General features: G+C 42.4%; 1 protein-coding gene across 2 annotated transcripts; it reads left to right on the top strand.

The window, feature by feature from the left end:
- The first annotated feature begins 949 nt into the window (after positions 1-949).
- On the top strand, positions 950-13,356 carry TM2D3 (TM2 domain containing 3). Of its 2 annotated transcripts, XM_030317515.1 has the most exons (6): positions 950-1,067; positions 1,507-1,599; positions 3,180-3,337; positions 8,696-8,870; positions 10,794-10,869; positions 13,029-13,356. In XM_030317515.1, the coding sequence occupies exons 1-6, from the start codon at positions 977-979 to the stop codon at positions 13,192-13,194; spliced, it is 759 nt and encodes a 252-aa protein (XP_030173375.1). In that variant the 5' UTR covers positions 950-976; the 3' UTR covers positions 13,195-13,356. The 2 variants fall into 2 exon arrangements, with proteins under 2 accessions (XP_030173375.1, XP_030173376.1); XM_030317516.1 differs by lacking the exon at positions 1,507-1,599.
- The last annotated feature ends 2,605 nt before the right edge of the window (positions 13,357-15,961 follow it).

Genomic DNA, 15,961 nt, shown 5'->3' with positions numbered 1-15,961 from the left:
CAGAGTCCTGGGGTGCAGCTCCCCTCCCCAAGGCTGGCCTTCACCAGGGAGGGGCTCATGCTTTGGACCCTCCTTTCACATCCCAGGGTTCTTGTCCCAGTGCTTCTGGACCTGAATACTTGACAGGTATACTTACTGTCCTCTCCCAGGCTCTGAGGAACTTTCTGGAAGTAATGTATGTCTTTAAGGAGTTGGCTAGTGATGAAACCAACAGCTGACCAGAGAGAGATGCTAGCTGGTCACTGATCAGGTCGGCAACACAGGGAATGGGGGTCCTTTTGGGGCTGCCTGTCACACCCTGGGGGTCACTTACCCAACTGGGTTTGTGCCACAGTTTCTTCATCTGTCAATAAGTACCTTTTCAGTATGAAATCAAACACGTCATCAAAACCTTCGCAGAGTACCGAGCACAAAGCAGTTTTCAACCTCACAGCCAGCCCATATAAATGGTGGCCAACTTCCCAAATTTGCCCGCCTCTGATTGCAGCCACTTCAGGTGTGAATTTCGGTCCCGGGTGACCGAGCTCAAAGCAGTTTTCAACCTCACAGCCAGCCCATATAAATGGTGGCCAACTTCCCAAATTTGCCCGCCTCTGATTGCAGCCACTTCAGGTGTGAATTTCGGTCCCGGGTGACGTTCGCCAGTCGCTAGCCAAGGAAGGCGAAGCGAGCGCCTCGTCCAGCGGGCATGGGGGACACTAGGGAAGCAAACAACCTCTAGGCGTCGCGACCTTACCCCACCTCCACCCCAGCCCCGGGAACCCTCTGCCCAGTCCGCCTCGGGACACGGAAGTCCGCGCGCACCGGCCAGACGCCAGCTGGCGGACCCAGCCGAACCCACGCAACGCCCGCCGCGCGCCTGCGCCTTGGGCTCTCCGAGGCCGCGCTCGCACACGCCCCTACGGCGCACGCGCCGGCGCCCCGCCCCTCTGCCCAGTCCCGCCTCGCGGCCCGGAAGTGCGCGCGCACCGGCGAGATGGTGGCGGCGGGCGTCCCACTGGGGGTCCTGCTCCGCCTCTGCCGCGTGCTGTTGTTCCTCTCCCAGTTCTACATCTTGTCGGGCGGGGGTGAGTTAAAGGGCGGGGTCCACGCGGGGTCCGGCTGAATGGTACCCCGGGAGCGGCGGGAGGTGTCCGCGCTAGGCCCGTGGGCGGAGGGCGAAGGGCGGAGGCTGATCGCTGTAGCTCCGTCTGGCGGGTCCTGGCCGCCCACTCCGCTCCGGGACCCCGGAGGCGCCGAGCTGGGCCAGGGAGCCCTCGAGCAGGAGACCGAGGGCTCGGGTGTTGGCCGGGGAAGCGGACCTGGAGCCCGACACCAACGCTTTGTTCCCTAGTTGCCTATTGATCTAAATAGGTGTCGACCCTATTTGGCGTTTCTTTGTTTAGTTTTCTGGGTCGTCAAGCTGTGAGTTTTTCTGAGCAGTTACGGGCCTGGTGTGGACCTTGCGTCTTAAGCACACAAACCAAGGTTTTCATATCCCAGGATAACATGTTTCTCTAATTGTAGGATCCTTAAATTTAGAGCAGTCGCAGCCGCTGGCTCAGTCAATAAAGGATCCGGGCCCAACACGTACTTTCACAGTAGTTCCCAGGGCAGCAGGTACTAGATATTTTCTATTCTAGTAAATGTGTGTATTTATATCTAGTGGTTTATTTCTTCCTCTTTTTAAGATAAAAATCACTTTCCATTTTTTTGAACTTTTTATTGTATTTTAGGTTATGTGAACTAAAGACAGCTACCCAAATGTATTCTGTTGACTGTCTTGATATTGCAATTCCTTTTGACATTCCAGCCACATCTCTTTTTCCAGTTCCACATTCCTCATTTCTATCTCTCTATTATTTTGCCACCTCGTTCATCAAGATCACCTTCAACCAATGCTTCTTTCCCTTCAGAAAATTTCTTTTTCTTCTTATACCCCGTTCCTGATGTTGGACATTAAAGGTTCCTCCCAAGGATGTGTGAAATGGAAGGATCAGAGGGACTAAGACTTGGAGTCTCAGTCTGCTTGGTTGAACTACTGGAGTTTGAGCAAATTATTTACCCTTCAGGATTCACTTTCCTCATCTTTAGGGTGGTGAGGTTAGCCTGGCCCTCTAAAGTCTTTTTGGCTTTGTGATTTCTAAGTTTCCAATTCCCAGCCCCAAAAATAATCGAATAAAAGAAAAGAAAAATGATATTTGTAGAATTGCCCACATAATTCAGTGACTTTAAGTGGGACCAGTTTTAAATGAGTATTAGTGTGTTTTGCTTAACAGAACCTTTGTCTCTATAGGTCATCCCTTTACAGTTCCATTATTTCAATGAATTGAAACTGGCAGAGGTGTTTTACTGATTCTTATTTAGATGTAAAGATCACAACAAGACAGCAGCATTCTTGAATCTAAAATTATAGAGCACAAAATTTTTTTTATTCTTTTGGATGTTTTTGAAAGCCTCTCTTCCTCCCCAAGAATACTTGCAATTTGATCCTCTCTTAATTGATAAATATATTTTACTCCCAGCAAGGTTGGCTGGGGGAAAAATTGCAACCCAGTGAACCAGTTACTAATATAGAGGGCTATGTTCAACTTTGTAATCTGAAACTTAAATTTCCTTATTACCTGCAAATTATGGCTTATTGAAGTACCAATGTGGAATAACGACAGAGAACATTTTCCAAAGTTGATACCGTTATGGTACTGATTGATTCGCTTAAAGGGTCAGTGGTGTAATTACCAAATTCGTGAATTCAGGTGAAAAGAATATTGGATTAGAAACAGGTTTGGGTTGTGGTTCCAATTTTGTCACTCCCTCTGTGATCTTGAACAAACTTTGCCATTGCTAAACTTTTAATTGTTCATCTTGTTAGAGTAGATTTTTCTAAGGCCCTAACTTACACCTAACTTTGTGTATACATTATATGTTCATAAGCACCTTTGCTTTTCATGCTCATTTGCGGGGGCAGTAATTAAATCCTTTTTACTTAGCTGTTGAACTGTTGTTGCATCAGGTCACACAGCTTGGTGGCAGAACCTTGCTTGAATTGCAGGTGTCTCCGACTCCCAACTCCGTGCATTTTCCATTCCAGCCCAGTAGTTCATTGCTAGCACCTGTGTCCCTTAGCCTTAGGAAACTGTATTCTCCTGGGATTCTGATCAATATTATATGAAAATGAGCTTCTCTCTTACTTTTCACAGAAAGTACTGATATCCCACCTTATGTGATGAAGTGTCCAAGTAATGGTTTGTGTAGCAGACTTCCTGCAGACTGTGTAGAATGCAGGACAAATTACTCCTGTGTCTATGGGAAGCCTGTCACTTTTGACTGCACAGTCAAACCTTCCGTTACCTGTGTTGTAAGTACTGCAACTTAATTCTTTTAAATGAACTCATTGTAAACCTCAAGTTATAAGTACAGTGTAGACGTGGCTGTAGGGGAAATCCTGAAAGAAGGTGCTCTGCATTCTACAAGTAATATTTTAGGAACAAAGACGACTTGATCAGAAGACTGAATCTTTCATTGCCACGGAAGGTTTGGTTGCCAGGGTTCAGATGGCAATTAAAAACAAATTTTTTTTAATATTTATTTATTTATTTTTGACAGAAACCAAACATGAGTGGGGAAGGGGCAGAGAGAGAGAGGGAGACACAGAATCTGAAGCAGGCGCCAGGCTCCAAGCTGTCAGCACAGAGCCCGATGTGGGGCTCAAACTCACGAACCGCGAAATCATGACCTGAACTGAAGTCGGATGCTTAACCGACTGAGTCACCCAGGTGCCCCCAGATGGGAATTTTTTGACAGATTAAATTGGAGCAGTTATCAGACTTCTTAGAGAAAGCCAGAAATAGAAAAGGCCTATTAGAAATGACCCTGTTACAGTCATCACACCTATATCCTGTCTCCTGACATTTTGACAGAGGAAGGAGCCTAGAAAGGCTCTCCTAGTTGGTGTTCCATAGAGTTCTCTAGGGGTACCTGCTTCTGAGCTACCTGACTTCGGCTGCCGTTACAATCATTCCTGGAGACAGCCCCAGACCCGCTGAATGTGAGTAGGTTAGGGAGACTCTGGTGTCTGCAGTTTTAACAACTGGATCAGGTAAATTATTGCACACTCCCTTGTTTGGGGCATCAGTCCTCGCGTCTGGGTGAGATGAAGAGTAAAAATGAATAATGAAGTAGTGTTTTACTCTTGACCCTGCCGTAACTCGCTGCAGTATTTATTAATCTGTTTCTTGTTAAATAAGATGAATGAGCGGATGGGCCCAGAACAGCTTTTTCTAACATGTGTCCATGGAACCCTGTTTTTGGGAACTTGTTGAGAAGGAAGGAACGGATTCCATACTATGTCCTCTTTTGCAGATCTCTTTTGACCTGGCAGTTCTAGCATTTTTGTCGCTTGAGCAGGGTTCCTTCCCACTCCATTGTTTGGAACTTAATCTGTGGAGGGCTAGATTGGAAAGTTCCTTCCACCCCTAGACTCTTTCTGTAATTTTCCTGATGAAGTCTAGTATCAGAAAGGGAGTGAGGAAGGCTTCACTTCATAGGGGAGATGAGATTTTATGCTGTCGTTGTCTGAATTTGTTTTTTTATAAACATGTTACCATTTTGTATACTGTGTCAGCACACTTGAAAATTGAGTCAGATAGTCTTGATGACTGCCCTTGAATTATTAGTCTTTGTTTCTGTGTCTTAAATGCAGTGTGGCTAAACTTCTTTATTTGAAGGCTTTAAAGATTTTTATCTCCACCGGACACTAATGTAACATTGTGTGACAACTCTAATCAAATATAAAAAGTACAAAAAAATTTATGTCTCATGGGTCTGACAGATAGTAGCTACTTACTGAAAAATGGAAAAGACTCTGAAGAAGGGGAACTTGTCCAGAATTAGCCTCCTTTGTTGTTTGCCTCAGCTGCTTTGACTTTCATCTCCGAAAACTGGTTACAGAGTAAGACATACTTCTCAATTTCTTTCTTCTTTATATGTTCCAAAAACAAACGGTTTCATTTAGTAGAAAATGGCAGCAGATAACAAAAAATAACAAAGGTAGAGAAATTATAAAGCTTAGGGAAGTTTCGGAACTCCTTGGTCATGGTGCCTGGTACAGCCCTCACCAGGGCTGGGTGGGATTTTTTTTCTCTTCTTCTCCAGGTGAATTCACATCACCTGCCTCCTCTATTAGCCAATAATAGTGAGTCCTATAAAATTGCAGCTGCCTGGTTGTCAGGTGTAGAATTTGAAGTCTGCTGCCAAAGGAGTTTATTATTGGTCTGTTCTGAAAACTAGAGAGCGGTAAAATACACGAATTGACTACCTGGACACACGAGTCTTAGGACTGCTGTCACCAGGCTGTCCACAACAAGTCATGTGTTTTTAACTTGTTTGTTAATGAAGATCTGTAGGGTCCCTTCTTGGTAACTGAGTTACTGTTTCAGAAAGAAATAATCCACGACCTTCACCTGCAGATCCTTGTTTTCTCTCACTGGCATGTGCGTGCACTCAGGTGCCTCCTGCCCCCTCTTATTTTGAACTTAATGGAAAAAAAATTAACTCTTCTAGTCCTTCTCCATGCATACTGACTAGGGACTCCCAGGCTGAGGGAATCTCATCTGGATTCTTTTATAGAAATGAATGTAAAAATCCAGCAACTCCTGCCAACCCCTCCTGTTCCAGTTGTAATGGCAACCGTCAAGCCAGTTGAGGTCAACTGGAAATGTGCTTGTCAGAAATGTAGTTTTGTATCACTTGGGGAAGCAATCAGTCTGCCAGTGTATCTGAAGCAGTATAATTCCTTCTGATGGGTTCTGGATTCTTAGTAATGACAGCTGTTTCACAGAGGGAAAGGTAACAGATAACTTTTCCTATAGATCAGCCTTTGAAGGGGTCCGTTCTTTCCTGAGGAGCAGGCGGGTGCAGTCGGTGCTGGGATGCCTGGGTCACTGTGTGGAAAAAAGTGGAATCCCTATTTTGTTAAAAATAAACTTCAGAAAGATCAGGGATTTAAGGTGATGAAAGGAAACCACGAGGTAGCAGAGAAAGCTTGAGATTGTTTTGTTAATCATCTCAAAAGGAATAGTTTCCTAAGTATGAAGTAAAATTTAGGAGCCGTAAAAGAACAAATTGATACATTTGACTACTAAAAATGACCTAAAAAAGCATAAAGGCAAAAGATCAATGACAAACTAAGTAAAAAAACCATTTCTAACATGGGTGACAAATAATGCATTAAACATTTCCAGGGATGCCTGGATGGCTCAAGTTGGTTAAGCTTCTGACTCTTGATTTCAGTTTAGGTCATGATCTCAGTTTCTTGAGTTCAAGCCCTGCATCAGGGCTCAGTGCTGACAGTGTGGAGCCTGCTTGGAATCCTCTCTCCTCTCTCTCTCTCTGCTCCTCCCCTACATGCTCTCTCTCTCAAAATAAACATAAAAGAAAAAAAAAAAGATTTCCTAAAAGCAAATGAGAAAGATGACAGTCCTATAGAAAAATGGTATTAGGACATAAGTAGATGGTTCATAGGAAAGGAAAGGCAAATGGGCTTTCAACACACGAAAAAAACTATTTAATTTTCCTTGTAATTAAAGCAATAAAAATGCATGTGTTTTTAAACTTACCAGGTTGGCAAGAAAGTAATAAATCTTAGCAACAGTGTGAGTTCGTGAGGATGCCAGGGACACTCCTATCTTGTTAATGGGTAGGCAGATGGCCAGCCTCTTATGTAGGCACTTGTCATATGTATGAAACGTACAGATATATAGAACTTGTGACCGCAGTTCCCTATCTAGAAATTTATCTTACAGATACTGTACGTGGTTACAAATAAATATGCCTGAGGATATTCTTAGCTGCATTGTTCACCTAGACGGAAGATTTAAAACAAGCTAAATGTCCAAGAGAGAACTGTTTATGACTCACTATGAAATGAAATAAATAGCAGCTGCTAAAAAGAATGAAGCAGATCTTGAGCTATTTACTGATAGCTACAGAATTAAGTGAAAAGTAAATATCAGTGGAAACTTAAATTTAAAAAATAAAGAAATATATGTGACATAAACATGCTCATGCGTAGAATAGATTCCCTGGAAGGCCAGAGGCTAAGCAGCACTTGCTGCTGGAGAGGGCAGTGGCTGCTGATGGCTGGGCTGGACCAGCTTCCTCCTCGCTCCTGTCCTGTCTGGGAGTTTGTGCCACATACATGTATTGCCTAGTTGTTGGGGTTTTTTTTAATTCTTTTTTTAATCTTTATTTATTTTTGAGAGAGAGAGAGACAAGAGTGCAAGCGGGGGAAGAACAGAGAGGGACAGAGACACAGAATCTGAAGCAGGCTCCAGGCTCTGAGCTATCAGCACAAAGGCCAACGCGGGGCTCAAACTCAAGAACTGTGAGATCATGACCTGAGCTGAAGTCAGACGCCTAACCAACTGAGCCACCCAAACGCCCCCATGTGTTGCCTAGTTTTTAAAAAACAATTGATAAAGGGGCACCTGGGTGGCTCAGTTAGTTAAGCGTCTGACTTTGGTTCAGGTCATGGTCTCAGAGTTCGAGAATTCAAGCCCCGCATCAGGCTCTGTGCTGACAGTCCAGAGCCTAGAGCCTGCTTTGGATTCTGTGGGCTCCCTCTCTCTCTGCCCCTCCCCTGCTCACTCTCTGTCAAAAATAGTATTAAAAATAAATAAATATAAATAACAGTTGATAAGCATGTGTTATCACTGTATCACTAGATACATAAAACAATATTGCCTAAGTCAAGTGGTGCCTTACCCAGTTTTGGATGCTATTCACAAAAGCAGTTTTGCGTTGATGAAAAAAATTAATAAATTGATACCTCCAGAGGTGATTGACCATTTAAAAATGATTTTGGAAATTATATATTGCAGTGTAATGTCAAGTGGGGGGAAAAGGATACAAAATGATTTCAGTATAATTGCACTTACATAAATCTATATTACCAGAAGAAATAAGGAAGGATTAAAAGTGGTTCACTCTGGGGAGGTTACAGGTTTTTTCTTGTAAGTTCCAAATGTGCAACACACATAGTGCATGTCCTACTCTTACAAGCAGAAAACAAAATAATGATTTTTTTAAAATCAAAGTGAAAAACCCTCTGGTCTTAAAAGCTTAGCACCAACAGTGAACCTTTGTTGAGTGTGGTTCTGAGTTGAGTGCTTACCCAGTAGAGATGTGAGCAGTGGTAACAGCCCTGTGGTACTGGGCCATAGTGGAGATTTGAGACTTGATTTGAGACTCGGTAGCCAATCTGTGTTGTACTCCTGGGAGCATTGGACTGGAGTTGGGGAACATGGGTTCTACACATCTACGCAGATGTACTCATCCATCCTTCCAGCTCTCTGTGACTCTGGCTTGATAAAATACACCCCCCCTTTTTGTTGTATTACAAAAGTACACATGCTCATTATGAAAAATTATACAAGTGAAAGTGGTAAAATAATCTTACCATCCTGGAATGACTGTTGTTATTTTGATGTAACTTTATGTAGATTTTTTTCCCTTAGGTATATATTTTGGGGTGTATATTTTCATGACTATAGGATCATACCATATACATTTGTTTTGCACACATATTGGTTTGTACCTGTTTTTCTGCACTTTCTACCAGGAGGAGAAGTCTTTTAGAAGCTTTGTGCCTTGTATTTTTATTGGCATATTAACTGCTATATGATGATTGATTCATTCTACGTCCTTGGGCATCTAGGATCAAGACTTCAAATCCCAAAAGAACTTCGTCATCAACATGACTTGCAGGTTTTGCTGGCAGCTTCCAGAAACCGATTATGAGTGTTCCAACTCCACCAGCTGCATGACCGTGTCCTGTCCTCGGCAACGCTACACTGCCAACTGCACGGTGCGGGACCACATTCACTGCTTGGGTAAGTGGGGTTCAGCGAAGTTCGTGAGCAGAAAACTTTCCTTTAAGCTTGCATGTGGAACTTTAATTAGCAATTAGACAATTCAGTTGTCTAATCAGAAACATTGATTAGTTACGCCAAGCCTCACTAATAAACTCAGTGGCGACAGACGGTAGCTACGCTTGTGGTGAGAACAGCTTAACAGATCGTTGTTGAATTACTGATACAGCATCGTATGTCAACTGAGAAATCGTATGTCAATGAACTAAAAAAAAACCTAGAAAACTTGTAATTCTCTTATCTTTTAAAATGTAATATTTCAACAAACAAGAAAAAAATGTGTAAGGTATAAAGCCTGATGTATAGTAATAGCATTTCACCCAAATTAACAACTAAAACAGTCTGATGCCACTGAAACTACCTGAGTGCTTTTCCTGTACCCAGTGCCCTACCTTCTTTCAAGAGGTGACTGCCCTGGTGAATTTTCTTATCATCATCATCCCACTTCCTTTGCTTTACATTTTGTATAGTTCTGTCACTTGTATATAACAAAATATAGTGTGATATACTATTCAATGATGCATGTTTTAGACTTTTGTAAAATAACAGTCTGTTTATGATCTTCTTGTACTTTCTTTTTTCCTCTCAGCATCATGTCTCTAAGATTCATCCATGTGTCTTATCTATTTATTTTCTTCTGTATAATATCCACTGTGAAATTGTATTATAGTTTATCCATTCTCCTGTGTATTTGGATTATTTACAGTTTTTTGCTCTCACAGATTGTGGTGCTTTTAAAGTGTTTGTACGTATCCTCTCCTGGTTGCAGGTGTGCATGAGTTTGTGTAGCATATACTCTCTAGCACGTACTGTTTTCCAAAATGGTTTTAACAATTTACATTCCCACTATTGGTACATAACTGTTCCTTTTTTTTTTTTTTAAGTTTATGTATTTATTTTGAGAGAGAGGGCAAAGGAGGGGCAGAGAGAGAGGGAGAGAGAATCCCAAGCAGAGTCTGTGCTGTCAGTGCAGAGCCTGACAGGGGCTCAGCTTGAACCCATGAACCTTGAGATCATGACCTGAGCCGAAATCAAGACTCAGATGCTTAACCCACTGAGCCAGCCAGATGCCCTGGTACATAACTATTCTTAATCGACATGTTCTCCAGTACTTACTGTTCATAAGTTTTGTCTTTTTCTTAAAAATTTCTGGAAATTCTTTTATATTTTGGATAATAACCTTTTGGTGTTCCTAAAATCCTTTCCCAGATTTTTAGTTTTTCCACTTTGTGTGTGTGTGTGTGTGTGTGTCTTTTGAATAGAACTTGACTTGACTTTTTTTTTTAGTAGAACTTGAAAATTTTAGTTAGTTGAAGTTATTAGCCTTTCATAGTTAGCCCTTTTTTTTCCTATATTTTCTTCTGAAAGTTGGAAGTTTGGCCTTTCACATATAGGTCTGTAATCCACCTGGAACTGGTGTTGGGAATGTGGTGTGAAGTAGATGCTGGTTTACTTTTCTCCCCACGTGGATAGCCAGTTGTCTCCCGAGTGTCTAGGCCAGTCTGCGTGTGCCCTGTCTCCCACAGGAAGTGTGTGTGTGTGTGTGTGTGTGTCGGGGAGGGGGCGGGGACGCCGGGCTCTCTCCTTTTCCCATTGCTTGATTTGTCTGTTTCAGTACCACACTGTCTGACCCTAAACTTCGCTGAAGCCTTGATAGCTGGTAGGGCGTTTCACATACTTCAAACTATAATCCTTCCCTCTCTGATTAAATATTAAATGTATGCTTAGAGATGGTAAGGACTTTCTTTCTACCATTGACCGTAGCAAACTTTAATTACCATAAAGAGTTGATTTTTAGGTTTCACATTACAAGGCCATTAGTCTCTGTGTAAGAGTATTTGTTTACCCATGTTTCTAATGTAGAGTATTTTCCCTTTTTTTAAGGTAACCGTACTTTTCCAAAAATGCTATACTGCAACTGGACTGGAGGTTATAAGTGGTCTACTGCTCTGGCTCTGAGGTAAGCGTGGCTACTGGTAAGTTGAGGGTGCCATTTGGGTTCCATTGGGATCAGTGGAATCTTCCATACATTGAACTCAGCCGAGTTCCTCCTTCACTCAGATTCTTTCACATTTGTTGGCTAGGCCTAGGAAATGAAGCTGCACGGGGTTAGTGAGATGATCAGACCAGTCCCTTTATGGAATTTAATGGCAGGATGTTAGCCTTTCTCCCAGGATGCCTGCATACTTTTTGAGATGACTTACCGAATCATTATTATGGATTATTAGAACCAGTCATGGTTTCCCCATCCTGAATGTATTGTGATTCAGCAAAAATGCTATATGCTATTTCGGATGGATAGGTTTATGATTCATAGCGTTAATTTTTAGTAATTTCCTCCTTTATTATAAAAACTGATACCTACCCAGTACTCGGTTTTTAGTAAAACTGGAAAAATTGAAAATGACCAAATAAAACAGTAAAAATCACCTGTAATTCCACCATCCAGAGATAAGCACGGACTTACAATTTTAACATTAAAATGTGCTTGAATTTGTTAAACTTTTCAACAGCTTTGGGGGAAAAAAATTGTACCAATTCTTTCCTTCAGTGGGAAGGCAGGTGGGATGCTGGTTAAACAATTCACTAATTAAAAGTCGGGGCACCTACAGTTGAAGGTTTAGCATTAAAGCTTGAGACCCTGTGGCCTGTGTGATGTGGGCTAGGTTTCTGACCCTCATCACTGTTGACTTTCGGGCCACATAATTCTTTGTTGTGGCACCGTCCTGTGCACAGTAGGATGGTTAGCATCTCTGAACTCCACCTACTAGATGCCAGTAGCACTCCTGTGTCTCTAGATACTGCTAAGTTGCCCCTTAGCAAAGCCCCTTGCTTTGTGAGAACCACTGCTTTAGGGTTTGGGCTGAGGAGAGACCAGATCCTGCCTGGCAGGAAGTCACAGCTGGAAAGTAAAAGTCCAAAATAGAAAATTAGATACAACAAAAACGAGATTTGTTAACTGGCCAGGGTCTTTGTCAGCAGTGGTTCAAATGAAAACTGACAACTGACTTTTTATTTAAGTAAATGTTTTATTTTGGAATGACTTCAGACTTCCGGAAAAGTTACAGTGATTGTTCCTGTCCCCCTCTCAACTGGTTGCCCCAAGATTGTTAACATCTTAAATTACCATGGTACATTTAACAGCTTGACTTTTAAAATGTAAGAATAGTTTTCTGCTCAGAGCTCAGCATCATTTCTTTCAGAATATTCCCTGAATGGGAGAATGTCCAGGGTTTACCTCAAAGTACTCCAATGCGGGGGGGTGGGGGGGTTGGGGGGGTGGGAGTACGGGTGAAACGGGGTTGACCACATGCTGAGAATTGTTGGAGCTGGGTCCTGGGTACTGCTCTCTTCTCTTCTTACTCTTACATGGCTTGAAATTTTCCATGATGAAACATTTAAAAGAAGTACAACGAGAAGTTGTCTGAATAGCATTAGATCTTAGAATTTGGAGGAATCTTAAAGTCACTTATTCTCGACACTCATTGCTTGGAGATGAGTGACAGAGCTCAGGCGACTTGATCTGGGACAGTCAGGAGGTGTTGGGCTGCTTCATGACGACACCACCTCCTGACTCTGTCCGTGTACTTCCTGTTGGACTGGCTCCCTGCTTTGTTCTGGATATGCCATTTTCTAGATGAAAAAGCAATGAGACAGATTACTTTTCTTCAGAAGATGAACTTCAGATTCAGTATAGCTAAAAATTTTTTTACTTTTTGGCTTTTTTAAAAATTCTTTTAATGTTTATTATTTTGAGAGAGAGAGTGCACGTGCACCCGCGAGCAGGGAGGGGCAGAGAGAGAGGGAGATACAGAATCCAAAGCAGGCTTCAGGCTCTGAGCTGTCAGCATAGAGCCCAACGTGGGGCTCGAACTCCTGGACCACGAGATCATGACCTTAGTGAGCTGCTGTCAGATGTTTAACCGACTGAGCCACCCAGGCGCCCCTACTTTTGGTATTAAAACAGTCTTCTGGCCCATGATTATTTGACGTTGTATGTTTGTGTTCTCATCAGGGGTTGTGATCATTTGAGGCCCTTTTACAAGTGCGACTCTGTGCCATTTTTGAGCTACCCTGGGGGGTATGGCTGATGGACCCCCTTCCTGTTTGCTGTTGCAGCATCACCCTCGGGGGGTTTGGCGCTGACCGTTTCTACCTGGGTCAGTGGCGGGAAGGCCTTGGCAAGCTCTTCAGCTTCGGCGGCCTGGGGATATGGACGCTGATAGACGTCTTGCTGATTGGCGTTGGCTACGTGGGACCAGCAGATGGCTCCTTGTACATTTAGCTGCGGCTCTGAGCTTCAGAGGAGCAGTGCTTCCCAGTCTCTTTGCCTGTAGGAGTTGATGTGCTGTGAGTAATGTATTTGTATGTTTTTAATGTACAGCATCTGTACTTTGCCTGCCTTGATAAAGGTAAAATAATAAAAAAAACAAAACAAAACACCGTACCATGTTTATCTGGAATTTGTTTTTACTTGCCTGAAATCTGTTTTTTTCTATGAAAAAATTTAAACTGACTTAAACTAGAACAAATGCAGTGATTGAGAATCTACTGAATTTCTATGACTTTAGTTTCAGATTGTTTAAGTCCATACATCCTTGGATCTCCTTGAAAAGCTTTTTCAGCTGATTGCAGAAAGTGGAACGTGTTTTTGTTCTTTAGCTAATAAAGTTGTCTAACCTAAACTTCACCTATAAGTTTTGCAGTGTCTATCTATGTAGTTTGGTTCTTTATATACAGATGCTTGAAGTAAACCACAGAACTCTTACGTGTAGTTGCTGTGGTTTGAATTTTGTTAGTCACGTATTTGCAAGAGCACCAAAAAATTAAAATAATTACAAGTTACTTTAAGAAGCATGTAGAACTGTTTTCTGTGTTAAGATACAATCTTAAGTAATCATAACAACTGTTGTTCAGGTAAAATACTTCTTTTCCAGAGCCTTACTCCATTTCAACAGATATATTCATAATTGGCTGGTTTATTGACACAGTGGAAGTGTTAAAAAGTGTTTTCGAGTCTTTATAAATCTGTTTGTAGACCTTTTAGTGGAAAGAAAAAGTTATTGCAAATGCATTTTATTCAAGGTTTCCTTTGAAACATTAAAAAATTCTTAGCATTTTTTCCTTTCAAACTTGAGTATCTGAGTATTACTTTTTAAACATTTATGTTAATAGCTAGAAGATAACCAGCCTATCTGATCTAGAAGCTATAAAATATTATTCAGAATGTCTCCATAAATCTCATGAGGAAAAAAAAAAAACATTTTCTTCACAAGATTATTAATTATAGTTTACCTATAAAATACAGGGGTATTGAATCACTTTGGTGTGATAACCTGCCAGTTAAGAATGGGCTTCTTTGGAAGCTGAGAATCTTCAGCCAAGGTGGGTTTTTTGTTTTTGGGTTTTTTTTTTTGAAAAGTAGCGGTTCCATCTGTGGTCACTAGGTGGCGCATTTCCATTATGTTTCCAAAAACAGCAGATGTTAACTTCTTTCCTAGGACCACAGAGCTTGGTGCAGTGCTTCCAGATGGAATTAGCGCAGTTTGCATGGACCTTTCTTTTCTGGGGAAACCCACTTTCTTATCTGTCATGGATATATGAGACTCTTGGTTGAGCCAGTATTTCTTTTTTTTTTTTTTTATTTTTTTTTTAAATTTTTTTTTTTTTTCAACGTTTATTTATTTTTGGGACAGAGAGAGACAGAGCATGAACGGGGGAGGGGCAGAGAGAGAGGGAGACACAGAATCGGAAACAGGCTCCAGGCTCCGAGCCATCAGCCCAGAGCCTGACGCGGGGCTCGAACTCACGGACCGCGAGATCGTGACCTGGCTGAAGTCGGACGCTTAACCGACTGCGCCACCCAGGCGCCCCTAGCCAGTATTTCTTTAGTAGAGGTTCTGTCCCTATAAGGAAACAGCCCCTTTGCTAACTATTAAAAATTTCCCCTGGGGCACCCCGGTGGCCCAGTTAAGTGTGGACTCTTGATTTCGGCTCAAGTTATGATCTCACAGTTCATGAGTTCAAGCCCCACGTTGGGCTGTGCGCTGACACTACAAAGCCTACTTGGGATCCTCTCTCTCCCTCTCTCTCTGCCCCTTCCCCACTCACTCTCTGTCTCTCCCTCCCTCCCCTCCCTCCCTCCCTCTCTTCCTCCTTCCCTCCCTCCCTCTCAAAAAATAGATAAACTTAAAAAAGAAAAGAGGGACTAATATATTAGTCCTATTACAAAAAATTCCCCGAGTCTCCTCCAGAGTAGCTCTATGCGGAAGAGACTCTCTAGCATTTCCCTGTTGAGCGACCACACGAGGAGCCAGGGAACTACCAGGAGTGGCTGGCTGTGCACCGTGCTCATGGAGAAAGTAGGCAGCAGCTGCTTTGACAGTTGACCATCTTTATGGCTTTGGGGCCTGAGTTAAATTATGAAGTTCCAGTGTCTGAAAGATGAAAACTGAAAGCTGCAGAATCCACGAAAGGAGACATACAAATGAAATTGTTCTAAAGTCCTAAGAAACCTTGACAAGAGGATACTTTGGGACCTAAAAAATATAAGTAAATCTGGGATGCCTCCTACCCAGGATTTGGTGGAGCCGAGGGCCTCTGAGATATACAACTAGCAGGAAAATGAGATTTCTAAATACAGTTTAAACAAATTTATGAATGATGAACTCATGTGGCCCATAAAAAACAAAAAAAAACTAATAAAATTACTTTCAAAGGATACCACAGAGGGTGGGTGTGATCTCTAGAAAATTCCATGGGCCTCTGCTAGCAGCAAAAAGGTCATTTGGATCTGACCTTCAGGCTGTAGTCCTGTGTGCTATGAGCTCTGTCAAGGAACTATTAAGGAAGCTTTACATGGGTGGAGACCCTGTCAGTCCTCATCCTCTATTGAGGGTTCTCTGGAAATCTAGAATTTATCACTGCAGCATGCCATATGTCGCTATCTCGTCTTAAGAATCTCTCCCTTGCTTTGTCTGGGCTCTCCCACTCGCCTTAGTAATTCCTCCTGGGCAGGTGCTGTGTTATTTATTTCTATCTCCCCCATTGTC

This window comes from Lynx canadensis, chromosome B3 (genome assembly GCF_007474595.2).
Source record: "Lynx canadensis isolate LIC74 chromosome B3, mLynCan4.pri.v2, whole genome shotgun sequence".
Lineage (NCBI taxonomy): Eukaryota > Metazoa > Chordata > Mammalia > Carnivora > Felidae > Lynx > Lynx canadensis.
Note: the sequence above shows the minus strand (reverse complement) of the source record. Positions and strands in the feature narration are given on the sequence as shown.

Coding starts and splice junctions, on each gene's coding strand:
- TM2D3 (XM_030317515.1), top strand. CDS start 977: ATGGTGGCGGCGGGCGTCCCACTGGGGGTCCTGCTCCGCCTCTGCCGC. Junction 1,068..1,506: donor CTACATCTTGTCGGGCGGGG/GTGAGTTAAAGG, acceptor CTCTAATTGTAG/GATCCTTAAATTTAGAGCAG. Junction 10,870..13,028: donor TCTACTGCTCTGGCTCTGAG/GTAAGCGTGGCT, acceptor TTGCTGTTGCAG/CATCACCCTCGGGGGGTTTG.